We start from the raw sequence: 22,744 nt of genomic DNA on the forward strand, positions 1-22,744 counted from the left end.
AAAACCTTGTTGTTTACTTAAGATCCTTACTGACCTTTGAACCTTTGAAGATTCCAGCATGTGCTGTTTTTTTTTGTGGCTCCAGAATTTGACACAACTCCATCGAGGAGTTAACCTGTGATCTGTGTAGATTTTATACAGGTTGGAGATGCAAGAGTTAAAGGGTGAGCTTGGGCAGGCTAGGACTTTATTCCTTGGAGCATAGGAAAGTGAGGGGTGATCTTATGGAGGTGTATAAGAACATGCTTATACAAGTCCAATAGTCACTGGAATTTAGAAGGATGACAGGATCTTAAAGAAACATATTAAATTCTTAAGGGATTGGACAGGCTAGATACAGGAAAAATGTTCCCGATGTTGGGGGAGTCCAGAACCAGGGGTCACAGTTTAAGAATAAGGGGTAGGCCATTTAGGACTGAGATGAGGAAAAACCTCTTCACCCAGAGAATTGCGAATCTGTGGAATTCTCTGCCACAGAAGGCAGTGGAGTTCAATTCACTGGATGTTTTCAAGAGAGAGTTAGATTTAGCTCTTAGGGCTAATGGAATCAAGGTATACGAGGAAAAAGCAGGAACGGGGTACTGATTTTGGATGATCAGCCATGATCATATTGAAGTGCTGGCTCGAAGGGCCGAATGGCCTACTCCTGCACCTATTTTCTATGTTTCTATGCGAGGAATAGATCGAGTAAATGTCTTTTATCCAGAGTGGGGCAATTGAGAACCAGAGGATAAGGGTTTAAGGTGAAGGGGGAAAGTTTTAATAGGAACCTGAGGGACATCTAATTTATACAAAGGGTGGGTGGTAGTGATATGGAACTAGCTGCCGGAGGAGGTAGTTGTGACAGGTACAATCACAACGTATAAAAAACATTTGGACGGGTTCATGGATGGGAAAAGGTTTAGAGGGATGTGACCAAATACAGGCAGATGGGACTAGTGTACATGGGACATGTTGGTTGGCATGGGCAAGTTGGGCTGAAGGGCCTGTTTCAACGTTCTATGATGCAATGAAGAGGTGCTGGAATCTGGACCATAATTTTTGCTGGAGGAACTCAAGGGGTTAGGCAGCATCTTTAGGGGAAAAGGGGATGGTCAATGTTTCGAGTTGGCATCCTGCAGCTAATTTCCAGAATAGGTATCTTGCTTTTGTTCTCTGCAACGTATGTGTTGTTTCCTAATCTATCTGCATATGGTGCCAGGAACATGATGAGTCACCGGGAGACAAAGCAAGCTTCTCAATCTGGAGAGCCTTGCTTTTCCACTCTCCAAATGCTCTGAGCGTGTGCACATTTGTCATACATTTGCATAAACTCTTTAGAAAAGGAAGAATAATTCAAAGATACATTTACAGACTTTAACCTTTTCCTAGGTTTTCTCAGTCTATGATCATCTTATGTGTGTCTTGGTGTTGCACCCAATTTATGGCACGGGAAAAGTATCTGTCTTGTCTCAGAACAGCAACAGGCCCTTCGGCCCGCAATGTCTATGCCGAACATGATGCCAGGATAGGCTAATTTTACTATGCCCATGATCCTTATCCCGCCATTCCCTGCATATCCATATGCCTATCTAAAAGCCTCTTAAATGCCACAATCCTATCTGCCTCCTCCACCACTCCTGGCCGCATGTTCCAGGCACCCACCACTCTTTTTGCCTCTCTTACCTTAAAGCTATGCCCTCTACTCTTTAACATTTCCACTCCAGAAAATGCTTCTGACTGTCTACCCTCTCGGTACTTCTCATAATTTTATATACTTCTGCCAGGTCTCCCCTAATCTTCCGAAGTTCCGGCGAAAACAATCCAAATTTGTCCAACCTCTCCTTGCAGCTAATGCCTTCTAAACCAAGCAGCATCCTGATAAATATCAGGAAAAGTCACAAAAATGTATTCAATTGTGCTTCATTGTCACATGTAAAAAGTGCAAAAACACAGTGAAATTCTTTTCTTTTTGATCAGTCCAGTAGAGTATCACCATACCATCCCCAAGTAGCAATTATACAGCAATAGTCAACTGAGCACATATGCAAGAGACACAATGTTTGCCACCAATTCCAAGTCCAGTCCACGTTCCTGTTGTTTGGCTAATCAAAGCTTCCATGAAGAAATGCGACATCCCAACTAATACTGGTATCTGGCACAAGACCAATCAAAATGGAGAAGGCACATTTTGGGATTGCACTGTTTCTTCCAGAGTATTCAGTAGATTTACTTCAGGATACACTCACCGTTACATATTTCTTCAATGTTCTGTGTATCTCTCGAGGGAAGTAAGCCAACTATAAATTCACTTCATAAAGTCTTTACCTTAAAGATAAAGCGTGGAAACAGGCCCTTCTGCCCACCAAGTCCACACCGACCAAGAATCATCCCGTACTTCTAACAGTATCCTACATACTAAGGACATTTTACAATTTTTACCGAAGTCAATTAACCTTGAAACCTGCACGTCTTTGGAGTGCAGGAGGAAACTGGAGGAAACCCACGAGGTCACAGGGAGAACCAACAAACTCCAACAGACAGCACCCGTAGTCAGGATCTAACCCAGGTCTCGGGCGTTGCAAGACTACAGTTGTGCCACTCTGCTGCTCTTGCATTGTACAGATGGAAACGGTCCCTTCAGCGTAACTCAATCATGCCGACCGAGACGCCCCTTTAAGCTAGCCCCATGGATCGCCTTTGTCTCATAGCCCTCTAAGCCTTTCCTATCCATGTAACTGCCCTAATGTCTTTTAAATGTTGTTATTGTACTTGTTTCAACTACCTCCTCTGGCAGCTCATTCCCTGTACCCACCACCTTCTGTGTGGAAAAAGTTGCTCCTCAGATTCCGATAAATTCTTTTCCCTCTCACCTTAAATCAAAGGACGCCAGTACTTGATTCCCGCCCGCCCCATGGTAAAAGACTGCGCATTGACCCTTTCTATGCCCCTTATGATTTTATATACCTCTATAAGATCACGGGTTCTGATTAAGTCTCGGGTTCCAATTAAATCTTTCCCCGCTCACCTTAAATCTATTTCCTCTGGTTTTTGATTCCCCTCCTCGGGGTAAAATAATCTTTGTATTGACCCTATTGATTTCCCTCATGATCTTAACCAACTCCATAAGATCACCCCTCAGCCTCCTCTGCTCCAAGGAATAAAGCCCTTGAGTCCTGGTAAAATCTTCAAAAATATGCTCTGCACTCTGTCCATCTTTCCTATAACAGTGCGACCAAAACTAAACACAATACTCCACGTGTGAACTCACCAGTATTTTGTACAACTTTAGACTTTACTTTAGACTTTAAAAATATAGCATGGATACAGGCCCTTCGGCCCACCGAGTTCGCACCAACCATCGATCACCCTGTACACTAGCACTGTCCTACACACTAAGAACAATTTACAATCTTTACCGAAACCAATTAACTTACAGACCTGTACTTTGGAGTGTGGGAGGAAATCGGAGGAAATCCGCACGGTCACAGGGAAAATGTACAAACTCCACACACACTGCACTCGTAATTAGGATGGAGCCCGGGTCCCTAGCGTTGTAAGGCAGCAACTCTACCGTTGCACCACTTCACTGCCTCTTCCAATTCCTTCTCTTTTCAGAAGATATTGTTTTGTATCACATTCTTTCACTATCATCGATATCCAATTCAGAATATCAGATTTGTTTGCCGCTGATAACACACAATTTCTCTCTTTTTGTTTAAAATGCCTCCCTCCACAGGCTTGAGTCAGAACTTTACTTTTTGCTTTAACTACTTCTCCACCACTCTTCCTTCAAACATTTGCTGTATTAAACTTTGACCATAGAGCATTGAAATGTACGGCAAAGGAAAAGGCCCTTCGGCCGACAATGTGCCGAACATAATGAGAAACTAATCTGCTTGCACATGACCCACATCCCTAGATTCCAATGGTTCAGGTATAGTGAGATTTTTTTTTTGCCTACAAGTCAGTAAGATTATTGCCATACATAATTACAATCCTCAGTTAAGCACATCATGCAAGGAAACATCCCACTGAGTCCATATGGATTAGTCGCTAGGTTTTGGTGCTATTTCATAGTCCCAGCTTCAGCTGGCCATAAAGGCCTGTTGCAGCCGCCGCCTCCATCCAGTTGTCCCGTGAACTGTCGTCCCTCTCCTTGCACGGCCATCTTCAGCCTTCGTGCCCTGGGTGGCACATCCCATGGTGCATCTTGAAGGCGCGGAGGGTAAGACCCTCCCGATTCTTCCTACCGTCTCTCATCCAGCGTCTGCCGCCGCCACTGCCTCCTTCCACCCTCCTCTGCAGTTCCAGGTCTACAGGAGCTGGGATCGGCGGATTCCCTTTCCCGGATCCGCATATCCGTGTGTCTATCCAAAAGCCTTTTAGTCAAGCGTCAAGAGCGATTTATTGTCATATGTCTCAGATAGAACAATGAAATTCTAACGCCACTTATTTTCTGCGTGACGGCATAACTTGTCATTGAATGCAGTGTTCTTCAATTGATGCCTCTTTGTTAAACTTAAGAACCTTGGTAAAACTTGTTTTTTCTTTATCTCTTTCACAATGACCTTCCAACTACATTACCTGATGCCTGAAGATTTGGTAAAATAAGCATGCATTCAATACCATTTAACTCATCGAATGTTTAAATATAAATGAATGAAACTGAACACTCTTATCTCTTCTGGAAAGCCAAGACATGAGAAAATGGATCTGTGTCTGCATTGTGCTGTTAATGGCCTGCGTGTTTGACTGTCTACAGTTCTTAGTATTATTTCTAGGCATTGCGTATAAGAGTCAGGATGTCATGTTGCAGCTTTATAGGACTTTTGTGAGGTTGCAAATGAGTATTGTTGTGGTTCTGGTTGCCCCCATTACAGGAAGAATGTGGAGGCTTTGGAGAGGGTGCGGAAGAGGTTTACCAGAATGTTGCTTGGATTAGAGGGTATTAGCTACAGGGAGAGGTTGGACAGACTTTGGATTGCTTTCTCTCGAGGCTCAGGGGAAACCTGATGGAAGTATATAAAATCATGAGGAGCATAGATAGGGTACACAGTCAAACCTTTTTCTTAGGTTGAAAATGTCAAAGACCAGAGAGCATAACTTTAAGGTTAGAGGGGCAATGTTTAAAGAAGATGTACAGGGCCAATGTTTTACACAGAGGGTGGTGAGTCTCTGGGACACGCTGCGAGGGGTGGTGGTGGAGGCAGATATGATCGTGGCTATTAAGAGGGTTTTAGGTAGGCACATAGATATGCAGGAAATGGAGGTATAAGAATCACATGCAGGCAGAGGAGATTAGTTTGACGGCATCTATTCGACACGGACATTGAGGGCTGAAGGGTCTATTCAATAGACAATAGACAATAGACAATAGGTGCAGGAGGAGGCCAGGAATATTCAGGTGCATATTCTATGTTTAAATTTGCTGGATTCGCTGAGGGACTGTGTTTGTGGTGTACTGTGCTGTGTTCTATGTATGTTTGATTTAAACATACTGTATAAATTGAAAAGTTTTTCATTGTAATCACTGTTAAATGGGAAAAATTCTGAGCAGAGGTTTGAAACTATGCTTCCACGCTAAAGTCACCTGCACATCTGTTGTAAGTTTTTGTGAGTTCATGATGACCTTGGGAAAATATCTTCAGTGTGATGTGAGGTTGCATGATTTATGAAAGCCCGTCCCTGGGGAAGGGGCCTGACAAGTCATTGTGCTTTGCAGTGGGGTGGTATTTGAGAACGGTTATTAATGGGCATCATTTGTAGCCTTCAGGAAAAGCTACATTGGGGAGTTTGTTAACCTTCACTGTTGTACTTGAACGTGAACTATTTGAATATAAATATCACAGCGTATTGCCCCTCTACTTCATCACTGCATTTGAACAAGTGTAAAATATACTCTCCTGTACACTTTCATCAAGGTTTATAGAGCTTACACACACCTGGAAAAGGCATGGTTCGCACTGCAATTTAGTGAGTTTACACACCTTGCACATTACTGTGCATACTAGTGAGCTTACACACTTCTGTATGTTACTATATATACTGCAATTTAGCAAATGTACACACTCCTGCACGAGTTACTGTGCACAATAAGATTAGTGATCTTACATGCCCTTATACACTACTGTTCACACTAAGATTTAGTGAGTTTACACACTTCCATACAAGTTACTATGCGCACTAAGATTTGTTATCATACACATCCCTGTACATTACTGTTCACACTAAGATTTAATGAGCTTCTACGCTCCTGTACAAGTTACTGTGCACACTGAGCAAGGTTTAGTGGGCTTACATACTCTTGCAAGTTACTTTTTTTTCCTAAAGGAGCTTTGATTCTATAGTCACAACTAACACAGCATTACATTAATCAAAACTAATATTTGTGAAGTTTGCAAACACCAAGCATCAAATTACAACGTGATCAGCCGTATCCAGGATGCCCTCGAGCCCCAGCAGCACCCACTGTTCTCGGAAGATCTGCAAAGCTCCAGGGTCGTGCAGGTACGGACATGAGCCTGCAAGAGGTGCAGGCAGTCAACCCGAGCAGAACCCTCAACTGTCTGCCACCTGGAATGGCCACCTTGGCCGGCTCCTTGTACAGATTACTGTGTACACTGGCAGGTTTGGTGAGCGTACACACCCCTGTAGGAGTGTAGAAATTGTAGAATGTGTAAGCACACTATACTTTGCTTGGTGTGCACACTGACTTGTACAAGATTGTGTAAGCTCGCTATATCCCACTCAGTGTGTACAGTAATGTGCAAGAGTGTGCAAGCTCACTAAACCTTGCTCAATATGCATAGTAACGTACAGAGTGTATAAGTTCACTAAACCCTGCTCAATGGGTGCAGTAACATACAAAAGTGTAAGCACACTAACATTTGTTGTTCTGGTGGTCGAGTCTCCTGTAGGCATGTTTAGCTCGTTCACCATGATTCATTCTAAGTGCACAAGAAAGTGGACAGTTAGAATGTGGCTTCCACCAACATTCTTCTAACTCCAGGAGCAAGAATACCATCAGTGGTGAAGCTGGTAGAGCCTCTGCCTCACAGCGTAAGAGATCTGGGTGCAGTCTGGGTGGTTGTTTGTGCATTCCTCCTGTGACAGCTGGGTTTCCTCCAGGTGCTCTTTTTTCTTCTCGCATCCAAAAGACGTGTGGGTTTGTAAGTTAATAGGACTCTGTAAATTGCCCCTAGTGTGTAGGCAGTGGATGCGAAAGGAGGATAATGTGGACTCAGTGGACCGAAGGGTTAGTTTCTATGCTGTTTCTTTCAATCAACTGAGAGAAGCTTGGATTTTTCGTCAAGTTCAGGAGTAACGCAGCATTATAAAGATGTCATTTAACACATCTTAACACAGTGGTGCAGTGGTAGAGTTGCTGCCTTATAGCGCTAGAGACCTGGGTTTGATCCTGACTACGGGTGCTGTCTGTGCAGAGTTTACGTTCTCCCTATGACTGCATGGGTTTTCTCCGGGTGCTCCGGTTTCCTCCCACGCTCTCAAGATGTGCAGATTTGTAGGTTCATTGGTTTCTGAAAATTGTTCCCTGGTGTGCAGGATAGAACTAGTGTATGGGTGTTTGTTGGTCAGCTGGACTCGGTGGGCCGAAGGGCCTATTTCCATGCTGTATCTCTAAACTAAACTAAACTAAACACACTGTGCTTTGCTGGTTCTTTTGAAGAGACATCCAATCAGTTAAATTGCCCTTACCCTTTTCTCAAATCTTTACAAAACCTTTGTTTTTTATTTCCCCGTCCACTACCCATTCAGGCTGAGTTATTTAGGTCAGAACAACTTGCTCCACTGAATAAAAAAATCTTACCTCCAACTTTGATCCTTCATGATCCAGATAAATATACTTAATATTTGACATAATAATGAGAAAAAGAATATTGAGTCATGGTCATACTGCCTGGAAACAGGCAATTCAGCCCAATTTGCCCACGCTGACCAACATCTAGTCGCATCTGCCCCTGTTTGGCCCATAACCCAATAAATATTCATGTACATTTTCAAATGCCTTTTATACGTTGTTATAATACCTGCCTCAACTAACTCCTCCGGCGGCTCGTTCCATATACCTACCATCCTTAGCTTTTTCAAAACATTGCCAAAGATTTGCAGCTATCAAATTTTTCATTCCACAAATGAATTATGCAAATAAGCAGTAAATATTCACAACATATGACCTTGTTCTGACCTTAAATTTAAGTCTTTCGGTTTTCATAATTCATACAGATGACAAAGAATAATAATTAAATTATGAGGAAAGATTACACATATCTGGGATTGTATTCCCTGAAAATTAAAATTTTTGCGGGTGATTTCATTGAAACCAAAGATACTAGAGGAACAGGATAGACCACTCGACCCTAAAAACCGTAATATGTCATGACGCCATTTTAGGAGGCAGAAACTAATGCAGAAACATTTAAAAAGAAAAATAGCAAAAATCTGTGAATTGATAGATGAGATATATTCTGCATTTTAATGCTATCATCACACATGGCTGTTCCCCCAAAGCACTAATTACACTGCGAGAGGCATAGCGAACGGCGGGTTTTGCCTACTAAAATGGCTCCTTTGCGTACTACACTTCAGTATAGGCGATTTCAACGGAGTGGTTCATCTTGTTCCTCTAGTATCTTTGATTGAAACGTTCAAGATATCATGTGAAAATTGATGGCATACCAAGAAAATGATATTTTATAGAATATTTATATATTTATTTATGTTATTGATTTTATTTTATTTTATTGTCACGTGCACCGAGGTACAGTGAATAGCTATTTGTTGCGTGCTATTCAATCAGCAGCAGTCAGAAGTCCTGATGCAGCTTTATAGGACTTTGGCTAGGCCACATTTGGAGTATTGTGTGCAGTTCTGGTCACCCCCTTATCGGACGAATGTAGAGGCTTTGGAGAGGTTGCAGAGGAGGTTTACCAGAATGATGCCTGGATAAGCGGGGATTAGCTAAAAGAAGAGGTTGGACAAACTTGGATTGTTTTCTCTGGAGCGTCAGAAGCTGAGAGGAAACCTGATGGAAGTATATAAAATTAAATAGGGAATTTAAATATTTCTGAGAGACATAGATTGGGTAAACAATTGGAATGTTTTCCCCAGGGTGGAGATGGCAAAGACTAGAGGGCATAGCTTTAAAGGAGAGGGGCAAAGTTTAATGGAGATGTGTGGGGCAGGTTTTTTTTTACACTGGGGATGGTGGGTGCCTGGAACACGTTGTCAGGGATGGTGGTGAAGGCTGATACAATAGTGGTTAAGTGGCTTTTATATAGGCATATGGATGTGCAAGGAATGAAGGGATATGGATCACGTGCAGGCAGAGGAATCAGTTTAACCTGGCATCTTGTTCGGCATGGATTTGTGGGCTGTAGAACCTGTTCCTGTCCTGTCCTGTTTTATGTACTAGGTCCTGGACTACAGTGGTAAATAGACCTACAGTCAAGTTGTGTGTGAGAGAAATACAGTGTGGATAAAGGCCCTTCAGCCCATCGAGAGCACCTTGACCAATGATAACCCATTCTCACTAGTTTCATGTTATCTCACTTGATCATCAACTCCATAGCTTGGGGCTCTTTTACAGAGGCCAGTTAACCTACAAATTTGTGCATCTTGGGAATGTGGGAGGAAACTGGAATGCCCGGAGGATACTCATGCGTCACAGGGAGAACGTGCAAACACAGTGCAAACAGTGCCCGAGTTCTGGTTTGAAACCAGGTCTCTGGTGCTGTGAGACAGTGGCTACAGTGCCACCCAGTATATTTAGCATTAAATTATCCTTTCCAGAAAATTAATGCTGTTTATTTTCTTCGGATTGACTGACTTTGTGTTTCATGCAACTTTAGAATATAATAGGATGAAATGAGATGAGAAGGAATTTCTTTAGTCAGAGGGTGGTGAATCTGTGGAATTCATTGTCACAGAAGGCTGCGGAGGCCAAGTCAATGGATATTGTTAACGTGGAGATTGACAGATTCTTGTTTAGTATGGTTACGGGGAGAAGGCAGGAGAATGTGGTTGAGAGGGAAAGGTAGATCAGCCAAGATTGAATAGCAGAGTGGACTTGATGGGCCAAATGGTTTAATTCTGCTCCTCTACTTATGAACTTATTCCTTTAGCAGAGTGTGTTTAGAAAGCTCATTTAAAAGGTTGTTGAGAAGCCAGTTCCTTTGTGGACCTGAATGGATCGGTCTTGATATATTGGTTTCATTTCAACCTGTCGCATGTTTTATCCTTGGAGAAATACCCTGCGTGAAAACAGTCCATTAACAGACAAATTAAAGCCTGAGAGTACTTTAATTCTGCATCTTATTTTATATTTATTTCTGGGCTGGGTTATTTGACAAGGGCCAAACCACCTTCCCCATCCATTTAGATGTCAGACTGAGCGAACTTCAATAATTCTTTCCCAAATTATATATCAGCATTCGCCCAGAGCCCAGCAGGGTCGAGATGAGGTTGTTCACCAATTAACCTATATTTTATCGGCTAAGTGAGTAATCATTGTCCTGCATGACTTGAAGTGGCACTTTGAGGTAAAAAATAATTTGTTGATTTAAGGTTTTGAGCGCAACATTAATTATTTCTTGGCATATTTGTTTTTTTCTAACAGGCTTTTAATCCAGTGATGAATGTGGTGTTCTTACCTGGGAAACGGAAAGGTTACTAAAGTAACGGTCAATTTGTATTATTTGTAATTCAGTTTCTAGTACAATAATCAATAATCTGAGCAAATGACGGAAGGGCTGTAAAATATGTTTGCAATTAAACTAGTCACGCTTACAAATGCTTTCCTTCCATGGAATAGACTTTACGTTAGAGATACAGTGTGGACACAGGGCCTTCGGCCCACCGAGTCCATGTCGATCAGCAAATATCCCGTACACTACCTTTATCCTACACACACTTGGAACAATTTACAATTAACAGACATCAGTTAACCCACAAACCTGTACGTCTTTGGAGTATGGGTGGAAATGGGAGAAAATCCATGCGTTTTACAGGGAGAATGTACAAACTCCATACAGACAGCACTCATAGTCAGGATTGAACCTGGGTCTCTAGCGCTGTAAGGCAGCTACTCCATTGCTACACCACTGTGTTGCCCAAATCTATTGAGTTGTCAATCTATTGTGACGGTAAGTGAATTGAAGTGGGTCCAGGTTGTTACTGAGGCTGGAGTTCATTTGCGTCATAACCGATCTCTTGAAGCATTTCATCACAGGCTTTGTGATTGCCAACATGAGTAGACCTTGCTCTTCATGAGAACCAGCGCAATGGATGTCCTTGACACATGCCCAATAGTCCTTGAAAGAAAGGGGAGCAATGGCAAAATTGTCCCTCAACGAGTGACCCTGGTGCTAAATGTCATAGTCAAGTGCCAAATTCTCAGTTGGATTTGGTTTCTTGATTAGAACGGGTATCAGGAGTTATGGGGAGAAAGCAGGAGAATGGGGTTGAAAGGGAAAGATAGATCAGCCATGATTGAATGGCATAATAGACTTGGTGGGCCCAATGGCCTAATTCTGCTCCTACAATTTATGAACTTATGATTCTTTGGGGGTGTCCAGGTATTCAAGAATAATCTACAGGATTTTTCAGGAAAGATTTAATAAGAACCCAAGGGGCATCTTTTTTACACAAATGGTGATAGGTGTAAGGAACGAACTGCCAGGTTTGAGGCAGGGACTATCACAACATTTAAAAAAATTGTTTTACTCTTTACCTTGCAGAAGAAACAATTTACAGGGCGGCACAGTGGCACAATGGTAGAATTGTAGCCTTTGTGGCGCCAGAGTCCCAGGTTCGATCCTGACTACAGGTGCTGTCTGTACAAAGTTTGTTCTCCCAGTGACCACATGGGTTTTCTCCGGATGCTCTGGATTCCTCCCACACCGCAAACATATACAGGTTAATTGGCTTTGGCAAGTTGTAAAATTGTCCCTGGTTTGTGTAGGTTGGTGTATGGGGTGATCACTGGTTTGCGTGGATTCGGTGGGCCGAAGAGCCTGCTTCCACGCTATGTCTAATATCTAAAATCTAAAGAAAGATTCAGACAGGTACATGGATAGGAAAGATTTAGAGGGATATGGACCACACGCAGGCAGGTGGGACTAGTGTAGATGGGACATGTTGGGCAGCGTGGGAAAGTTTGGCCGAATGGCCTGTTTCCAAGCTCTATAACTATGATTCCTGGAGAAAACCCACAAATGGTGCTGTTAACATGACCTTGCAACCAATATTGATGCTTTGCACAAGGCAAGTTCACAAACCCCAGTGTGATGACGATCAGATGTTCCCAGGTAATGACGTTGACTGTGGGATAAATATTGGCACCAGCCTTTTAAGACGCTTAACCTTGGGTTCATGAACTTCCTTTAGAAATAAGAAAATAAGTTGCGTGCAAACCAGCATCTGCAGTTCCTTGTTTCTTCAATTTTTTTAATCCAATGTGTTTTGATTTGTTTCCAGATTGAGGCCTATCCAACTCGGCAATACAAAGGTGTGCATTTCGGAAACAGGACATCAAAGCGTACTGATTTTAAAATCCCCTTGGGACCTGGACCTGCGTCATATGATGTCCAGAAGTCAGTATAGTTTTAGTCCTGTACTTATTAAACACTTTGTGTCATGTATCGTGGTTTACTATTTGAAGGATATTTATAACAATTATAATGTATATATTTTAAATTCCTCTTAACTGGAGTTGAATCAATCAAACTACATTTCCATTTTAATAATATTCTGCAGCTCCTAAATCATTCAGGCTTCAAATGGGCACTTGCTTTGGTCAAAAGGAAATATTAATCACAAATTTGTAATTAATGTCAATTTCAGATTTGGAAGTTGCTTTGTCTTAATCCATCCTTTACTTTGAGCAGAAACAGCCTCGCACACGGTTAGAGTTGCTGCCTTACAGTGCCAGAGACCCGGGTAGCTTCCTGACTATGAGCGCTGTCTGTACGGAGTTTGTACGTTCTCCCTGTGACTGCGTAGGTTTTCTCTGGGTACTCTGGTTTACACGCACACTCCAAAGAAATGTAGATTTGTAGGTTTATTGGCTTCAGCAATTTTGTAAATTGGTCACTAGTGTGTAGAATAGTGCTGGAGTACGGGGTGATCGCTGGTCGACACGGACCCGGTTGGCTGAGGGGCCTGTGCCGCCTGTAGAGTTCTATAATAACAGCAATCCTGAGTGATAGCATGTACTGGTATTTAAGATAGGTCATCAAATAATGTCATAGAGTCGAATCTGACTATGAGTGCTGTCTCTATGGAATTTGCACCTTCTCCTTATAAACCCGTGGGTTTCCTCCGGGTGCTCCGGTTTCCACGGGTTTGTAGGTTAATTGGCCCTCTGTGAATTTCCAGTAGCATGTGGGGAGTGGATGAGAAAGTAGGATAACATAGAACTAATGTGAACAGGTGATCGATGGTCGTGATGAACTTAGTGGGCTGAAGGCCATTTCTCTTCTCTTGCCATGCGGTATCTTTAAACTAAAAACGGAAAACGGGCTTTCAGCCCAACTCATCCATGCTGATCACAGTGCCCCATCTAAGCTAGTCTTTGTCAGAATTTGGTCCATATCCCTCTAAACCTTTCCTATCCATCTACTTGTCCAATGTTGCTAAATAATTCAGACCAAACAGGACTCATTTACAGAATGGTGGAATTGTAAGGGAGAAAAATTATGTTAACCTTCTGTGGAATCCTCGTTATAACAACCTTGGAATACTGCTTTGGTTCTGGAACCCTTAGCATTACAGAAGGTGCATGAAAAGGTGAAATCAGAGTTGAGAGTTTACACTTTTCATGAAGGCTTGGGAAGGACTTTCTCTAACATAGTGGTAGAGTCATACAGCATAGAAACAGGGTCTTTGGCCCAACTGCCCCACGCCAACCAAGATGTCGCATCTGCTCTTTAGCTCATGTCCCTCTAAACTTTAATGGAATAAAAATGAACTGCAGATGCTGGTTTATACAACAGATAGACACAAAATCCTGGAGTAACTCAAGTCTGCAGAAGGGTCCTGACCTGAAATGTCACCTCTCCATGTTCTCCAGAGGTGTTGCCTAACCTGTTGAGTTACTCCAGCACTTTGTGTCCATCCCTCTGAACCTTTCCTATCAATGTACCTGTCAGAATGTCTTTTAAATAACTGAGGGTAAGCTGGGAGTAGAGCTTAGGTTTATTCAAAGTAGAGATTGTCAGATTTCTGGATATTAAGGGTATTGAGGGACTTAGGAACATGCAGGAAAATGCTGTTGAGTTACAAGATCAGCTATGATCTTGGTGAATTGCAAACCAACTCAAAAGACTGAACAAAAAAAAAAGACACAAATTGCTTGAGTAACTCAGCAGGCCAGGCAACATCTTTGGAGATCCCGGATAAACGATGTTTCAAGTCGGGACCCTCATTCTTCTTTTTGTAAACCAGCATCTGCAGTTCCTTGTTTCACTAAAAGACCGAACAGCCTATTCCTGCTCCTGTTTACTTATGTTCTCAAAGAAAAACTTGAGTTAAAAAGCGGTTTCATGTAGTTTGATAGACTGAGTGAAAGATACAACATAGAAACAGCCCTTTGGACCACTGAGTCCACGCCGACCATCGATCTCCCGTTCGCACTAGTTCTATGTAATCTCTCTTTCTCATCCACTCCCTATGCACTGGGGTCAATTTATAGCGGACCAATTAATCTACAAAGCTCCACGGCTTTGGGATGTGGGAGAAAACCGAAACACCTGGAGGAAACCCACGCAGTCGCAGAGAGAACATGCAAACACCCACAGTCACCCACAGCATCCATAGTCAGGATCGAAACCGTGTCCCTGGCGTTGTAAGGCAGCAACTCTACCGCTGAGCCACCTAGTATAGAGATGTTTTAATTAATGGAGAGAAAACCAATGGCCATAACTATATGATATTCACCCATAAATTCAATAGGAAATTCAGGAGAAATGTTTTTACTCTGGCGAGTACGTGGAATTTATTCTGATTTGGAAATAATTGAAGTGAAAAGAATTTCAAGCAAGTATGATAAACTCAAAAGGGAGAAAGAAATAGAAAGTTGGGTGAGAACTGGAGGGCATAGGTTTCAGGTGAGAGGGGAAATATTTAATAGGAACCTGAGAGGCAACTTTTTTCACACAGAGGATGGTTGCCTGTATGGAACGACCAGGCAAATGATGAGCAAAAGCTTTAGAGGGATATGGGCCAAGCGTGGGTTAATGGGTCTTGCTCTGATGGGGTATTCTGGACGGCATGGATGGATTGGGATAAAGGGCCTGTTAATGTGCTGTATGACTCTGACAGTAAAATGGTGTGAGAAGGCTCATTTAGATTATAGATGTTGCCTTTGTGTGATGTACAGTATATTGTGTCCAATTCTATGTAATACAGGTCCACCACCAAATTTCCGGCACCCTTGGTTCCAGAGCCTTTCTGGATTAACCATTTTTCAGGACCAACAGAGGTCACGGACTCCGAAACGAGTCCAACGGTACTGGAACGGTCCGCCTCGGTCGCCGAGGAGCCGAGATACCGGCCCACGAAGTCGGCCACGGAAGTCGGCTTTGGGAGCTCCAGAGCCCCGGCCGCAGGGGGCAAATTCCATGCGCCGATCGGCCGCGGTCCCAATGAGGCCAAGATTGGCCGCCTCACCCGACCTAGTCGCCACATTTAAGAGGGACCTCCGGGAGGGGGTTCAAGTGCACTCTTGTGATTTTTGTCAGGATTAAAGGAGGTGCCGGACCACCAGTTGCCGGAGGATTGGTGGTGGACCTTTATACAGACTAAGATGTGAATAATCCAAAACCACAAGCTAAGTATCTCTCCTGTTCTGTGCTTCAGGGAGAGTACCCTTAATTACGAAAACCTTAATATGAAGAATATTGATCAGAAATACGAGTCTTATGTGCCCCGATATATTGATGCGGTTGTACAAGACGTGGAAAAGAAGGTAAAAGAAAATTATCGACAAATTGGGAGTTATCTACAGGCCCCCAAACAGTCGCCTGGATATAGTGTGTAAGTTGCATCAGGAGTTAAAATTGGCATGTAACAAAGGTAATGCCACGGTGGTTATGGGAGATTTCAACATGCAGGTTGATTGGGAAAATCAGGTTGGTACTGGACCCCAAGAAAGGGAGTTTGTTGAGTGCCTCCGAGATGGATTCTCAGAGCAGCTTGTATTGGAGCCTACCAGGGAGAAGGCAATTCTGGATTTAGAATTGTGTAAAGAACCGGATTTGATAAGGGAACTCAAGGTAAAGGAACCATTAGGAGGTAGTGACCATAATATGATAAGTTTTAATCTGCAATTTGAGAGGGAGAACTTAAAATCGGAAGTGTCAGTATTGCAGTTGAACAAAGGGGACTATGGAGGTATCAGGGAGAAGCTGGCCAAAGTTGACTGGAAAGGGCCCCTAGCAGGAATGACGGTGGAACAGCAATGGCAGGTATTTCTGGGAATAATCTGGAAGATGCAGGATCATTTCATTCCAAAGGGGAGTAAGAGGTGACTGTGGCTGACAAGGAAAGTCAAGGACAGTATAAAAATAAAAGAGAAGACGTATAACATAGCAAAGATGAGCGGAAAGCTAGAGGATTGGGAAACTTTTAAAGATCAACAGAAGGTAACTAAAAAGGCAATACAGGGAGAAAAGATGAAGTACGAAGGTAAGCTAGCCAAGAATATAAAGGATGATAGTAAAAGCTTCTTTAGGTACGTGACAAGGAAAAAATGAGTGAAGATAAATGTGGGTCCCTTGAAGAAAGAAACAGGTGAATTTATTATGGGGAACAAGGAAGTGGAAGATGAGTTGAACAGGTACTTTGGATCTGTCTTCACTAAGGAAGACACAATCTTCCAGATGTACTAGAGGACAGAGGACCTAGGGAACTGAAGGAAATACATATTAATCAGGAAATGGTGTTGGGTAGACTGATGGGACTGAAGGCTGATGAATCCCAAGGGCCTAATGGTCTGCATCTCAAGGTAGTCAAAAAGGTGGCCCTAGAAATTGTGAACGCATTGGTGATCATTTTCCAATGTTCTATAGATTCTGGATCAGTTCATGTGGATTGGAGGGTAGCTAATGATATCCCACTTTTCAAGAAAGGAGGGAGAGAGAAAGCAGGGATTATAGACCAGTTAGCCTGACATCGGTGGTGGGGAAGATGCTGGAGTCGATTATTAGAGATGTAATTTGGATAGCAGTAACAGGATCGGTCAGCATGGATTTACGAAGGAGAAATCATGCTTGACGAATCTTCTGGAGTTTTTTTGAGGATGTAACAAGTAAAATGGACAAGGGAGAGCCAGTGGATGTAGTACCTGGATTTTCAGAAAGCCTTTGATAAGGTCCCACATAGGAAATTAGTGGGCAAAATTAGGGCACATGTATTGGGGGTAGGATAGAAAATCCATATTGACATGGATAGAAAATTGGTTGGCAGACAGGAAACATAGAGTAGGGATTTACGGGTCACTTTCAGAATGGCAGGCTGTAACTAGTGGGGTGCCGCAAAGTTCGGTGCTGGGACCACAACTATTTACAATATACATTAATGATTTAGATGAAGGAATTAAAAGTAACATTAGCAAATTTGCAGATGACACAAAGCTGGGTGGCAGTGTGAACTGTGAAGAGGATGCCATGCGGCTGCAGGGTGACTTGGACAGATACAGTATAATGTGGATAAATGTGAGGTTAGCTACTTTGGTGGCAAGAACAGGAAGGCAGATTATTATTTGAATGGTGTAAGGTTAGGAAAAGGGGAAGTACAACGAGACCTGGGTGTCCTTGTACATCAGTCACTGAAAGTAAGCAGGCAGTGTAGAAAGCTAATGGCATGTTGGCCTTCATAACGAGAGGAGTTGAGTCTCGGAGCAAAGAGGTCCTTCTGCAGTTGTACAGGGCCCTGGTGAGACCACACCTGGAGTATTGTGTGCAATTTTGGTCTCCTAATTTGAGAAAGGACAATCTTGCTATTGAGGGAGTGCAGCATGGGTCCGCGAGGTTAATTCCCGGGATGGCGGGACTGTCATATGATGAAAGAATGGAGCGACTGGGCTTGTATTCACTGGAATTTAGAAGGATGAGAGGGGATCTTGTAGAAACATTTAAAATTATTAAGGGATTGGACACGCTAGATGCAGGAAACATGTTCCCAATGTTGGGTGAGTCCTGAACCATGGACCACAGTTTAAGAATAAGGGGTAGGCCATTTATAACAGAGATGAGGAAAAACTTTTTCATCCAGAGAGTTGTGAATTTGTGGAATTCTCTGCCTCAGAAGGCAGTGGTGGCCGGTTCTCTGGATGCATTCAAAAGAGAGTTAGATAGAGCTCTTAATGATAGCGGAATCAAGGGATATTTGGAGAAGGCAGGAACGGGGTACTGATTGAGAATGATCAGCCATGATCACATTGAATGGTGGTGCTGGCTCGAAGGGCCGAATGGCCTCCTCCTGCACCTATTGTCTATTTATCTATGTAATTGCTCTCCTTTCCTCTTTATCCCTTTCTGGCGGTATGTTATCGAGATTTTACTCGCATTTCTAACTCTGTTACAGAACGGCTTGAGCAGGTAACATGATCCTGCCTGTCACGTACCAGCCAAAGACAATTTGCTATATTACTGCCGGTATTTATTTCATAAATGTCATCCATGTCATGAATTCCAATGGCCTCTGTCAAAATATAAAAAGCTAGTCTATCCGTGACATGAAATAATAAATCTGGGGATTGTGCCGTGTGCACATTAAGAATTGGTTAAAATGAGTGATGTTGTCAGTTTAGATTAGAGATACAGTGTGGAAATGGACCCTTCGGCCAGCCGAGTCCGCGTCAACCATCGATCACCCTGCAGACCAGCCCTATCCTACACTAGGAACCATTAACAATTTTTAAGGAAGCTAATTAACCTACAAACCTACATGCCTTTGGGATGTGGAAGGAATCCAGAGCACCTGGAGGAAACCCACGCAGTCACAGGGAGAACGTGCAAACTCCACACACAGATAGCACCCGAGGTCAGGATCAAATCCAAGCCTCTGGCGCTCGGCAGCATCTCGATCGCTGTGCCACTGTACTGCCTAAGTTTAGTTTAGTTAAGAGATAAAGCATGGAAATCACCATCTACAACGACCATCGATGACTCATTCACATTAGTTCAATGTTATTTTTTCAATGTTATTTATGTTATCCCATTTTCTCATCCGCTCCCTTAGTCGGGTGTGTATGTGTGTGAGCATGTGTATGTTTGTGAGTGAGAGTGTGTGTGTGTGGGTGTGGTGTATATGTGCGTGAGCATGTGTGTATGAGTGTGAGTATGTGTACATGTGAGGGTGTATGAGTGGAAGCATGCGAGTGTTAGTGAGGGTGTGCTGGCTCGGGCATTTACAGGAGGTCCACCCACCTTCCGCCTCCCCCTCCCCCCCACCCCAGCTCAGGCCAATCTGTGTTAACTGTCACTGGAGATGGAAAGTTGTGCAGGGGTTTAAAAAACCTACCTCACCCCCGTCCACAATAACTGAACAAGCTCAATGTGGGGCCCCAGTTGGTGTTAATGCCAAGTTGTCTCAGGTGAGTACTGTAGACTCTAAAGAGAAAGTAAAACTTTCCACTCTCAGCAACTTCCTGAAACCTTTCCTGCAATTCCATGTCAATCCCCCCTCTTGCTTTATTATGGTGTCTACAGTATAACAGGGATTTACAAAACTCTTCAGTAGATGTGCTGCACTTGTTACTTCCCTGAAAAGTAACAAGTTGAAGTGCAAAGTTCTGGAAGAACTCAGCAGATCAGGCAGCATCCGTGGAGGGAATGGATAGATAATGTTTCGAGGGCGGCACAGCAGCATAGTGGTGCAGCAATAGAGGGCGGCACAGCAGCATAGTGGTGCAGCAATAGAGGGCGGCACAGCAGCATAGTGGTGCAGCAATAGAGGGCGGCACAGCAGCATAGTGGTGCAGCAATAGAGGGCGGCACAGCAGCATAGTGGTGCAGCAATAGAGGGCAGCACAGCAGCATAGTGGTGCAGCAATAGAGGGCGGCACAGCAGCATAGTGGTGCAGCAATAGAGGGCGGCACAGCAGCATAGTGGTGCAGCAATAGAGGGCGGCACAGCAGCATAGTGGTGCAGCAATAGAGGGCGGCACAGCAGCATAGTGGTGCAGCAATAGAGGGCGGCACAGCAGCATAGTGGTGCAGCAATAGAGGGCGGCACAGCAGCATAGTGGTGCAGCAATAGAGTTGCTGCCTTAGAGCGCCAGAGACCCGGGTTGAATCCTGACTAAGGATGCTCTCTGTACGGAGTTTGCATGTTCTTCCAGTGACCGTGTGGGTTTCCTCCGGGTGCTCTGGTTTCCTCCCACATCCCAATGAGGTGCAGATTTGTAGGTTAATTGGCCCTCTGTAAATTACCCCTAGTGCGTAGGAGGTGGATGTGAAAGTGGGATAATAACTTTGAATTTGTGCGGACGGGTGATGGATGGCCGGAGTGGTCACGGTGGTCTGAAGGGCCTGGTTCCATGCTCTATCTCTAAACTAAACTAAACTTAGGCAGAAAAGAACAATTGGTCGGTTATTGAAGGCCTTTTGAAAATTATTTAATATCTGTAAAATATAGTGTTGGCGGGTTGCACAATTGAAAACACGATGTCTTCTAATGAGCCATCATCGCACTAATGAGACCTTGGTGACACCCTCCCTCTCACACTTCTAATGAGTTTGAATCACACAAAAGACTTGAGTCGATTCGGATCTAAATGTCTGCGTCTGTTTCAGGTTATATTTCAGAAATGATTAAAAGAATTGACATTGATTAAGCAGACTTGCTTGATTGATTGATTGAAAGATGCAACATGGAAACAAATCCTTCAGTCTACCAAGTCCATGCCGACCATCAATCACTAGTTCACACTAGTTCTGTATTATCCCACTTTCTCATACATTCCCTACACACTGGGGGCAATTTGCAGAGGCCAATTAATCTACAAACCCGCATGACTTTGGGATGTGTGAGGAAACTGGAGCACTGGATGCGTGAGGAAACCCTAACAGTCACAGGGAGAACGTGCAAACTCCACACAGGCAGCACCTGAGGTTGTGATCAAGCATGAGTCTCTGGTGCTATGAAGCAGCAGCTCTACTAGCTCCAATACTGTGCCCCCAATAATCTTCAAATAATTTTTAAAATCAAAGTTTATCTGATATAACTTTTGCTGACAAAAATAATATTTTGCTTAGCTTTGGCAAATACTGAAACATCCTCTGTGTTGGAGTCTGCAAACACGAGGAATGATATAATTCAGCTGGAAAGAGTGCGGACAGGATTTATGAGGATGTTGCCAGGACTTGAGGGCCTGAACTATACGAAGAGGTGGGACAGGCTAGGACTTTATTCCTTGGAAGACAGGAGGCTGAGGGGTGATCTTATGGAGGTGTATAAAATCATGGGGCGAACAGAGAAGGTGAATGCAGAGTCTTTCACCCAGAGTAGGAGTATCAAGAACCAGAGGACATAGGTTTAAGGTGGAAGGGGAAGTGGGTGGTGGTGTATGGAATGAGCTGTCGGATGAGGTAGTTTTGGGTTAAACTGAAGAAAGGTCCTGACACGAAACATAGTCTGTTCATTCCTTCCACAGATGCTGTCTGACCCACTGAGTTCCTCCAGCCGATTGATGAATATTTATGTTTAACAATAAAGGTGTAAGGAACACAGAGAATCCGAAAGTTTGCAATGCACAGTATTTTATCCAGAAAGATGAGGAAAATATATCCACGTGCTCTTTATATCGTGTTGACTAAGTTTGACCTATTTTATTCCATCTAGTTTTGAATAGCGCATTGTTGAATAACTGTGTGTTCCATATAATTAAACAAAGCCCTTCCATAATATTACAATAGGTGACAGTTTCAGGTTTCGATCTGCACAGCATTAAACTATGACAATGGATATGAGAACTATTGCCTTTTTTATTTTGTTTCTCTTCTGCCAGAAGTGCTTTTCAGATGAAAGTAATTTGCATGCACCAGCATAAGGAGATGGGTCCTGATGAATAGTGTTGGCATTGCACGACGATGCCAATGACCTTTAAGAGATCATGGTGCATAGTCTGATGGATTAGAAGACCGATTCCCAAGCAAGGAAAGGTGTTCCGAGACCATCACTTAAATCCTGTCTGAAATACGGTCACTGTACAAAGTTTTGAAGTACATGTTTGCACAGATCAAATATATTCACATGTATGACACAAAGTTGCGTTGGCTGTAGGCAAACTTTAGTTTATTGTTAAAGCATAAACATGAACATTGAGTACGTTTCCATGCCTGTTTACAGAACATGGAACAGTCCAGTGCAAGAACAGGCCCTTCAGCCCACAATGTATGTGCCGAACGTGATGCCAAAACCAACTCCTATCTGCTTGCACATAATCCTAAAGTCATAATTATAATCTCTAAAGTCTAAATCCATATCTCTCCATTCCCTGTATGTCCTTGTGCCTAACCAAAAGTCTCTTAAATACCACTATTGCACCTGTCTCCACCACCACGCCCGGCAACACGTTCCAGGCACCCACCTAAAAAAACATTCCCACACATCTTCTGTAAACCTCCTTTAGTTTATTTGCTCATGTAAAGCATAACCCTAAACGACTGGACTGTTTTTGTGCTTGTTTGTAGAAAAGTACAGCACAGGTCCTTCATCCCACAATGCCCATACCGAACAT

At 43.2% G+C, this 22,744-nt stretch overlaps 1 protein-coding gene across 1 annotated transcript in view; it reads left to right on the forward strand.

Annotated features, from left to right (window-relative positions):
* The window catches only part of stpg2 (sperm-tail PG-rich repeat containing 2), a 279,995-nt gene that overhangs the window by 23,952 nt on the left and 233,299 nt on the right, over positions 1–22,744 (forward strand). Inside the window, exons 5-6 of the mRNA XM_078411518.1 lie at positions 12,478–12,593; positions 15,859–15,967. Coding sequence (XP_078267644.1) covers positions 12,478–12,593; positions 15,859–15,967 — 225 coding nt within the window. The remainder of the gene's footprint in view (positions 1–12,477; positions 12,594–15,858; positions 15,968–22,744) is intronic.

Source organism: Rhinoraja longicauda, chromosome 1, assembly GCF_053455715.1.
Source record: "Rhinoraja longicauda isolate Sanriku21f chromosome 1, sRhiLon1.1, whole genome shotgun sequence".
Classification (NCBI taxonomy): Eukaryota; Metazoa; Chordata; class Chondrichthyes; order Rajiformes; family Arhynchobatidae; genus Rhinoraja; species Rhinoraja longicauda.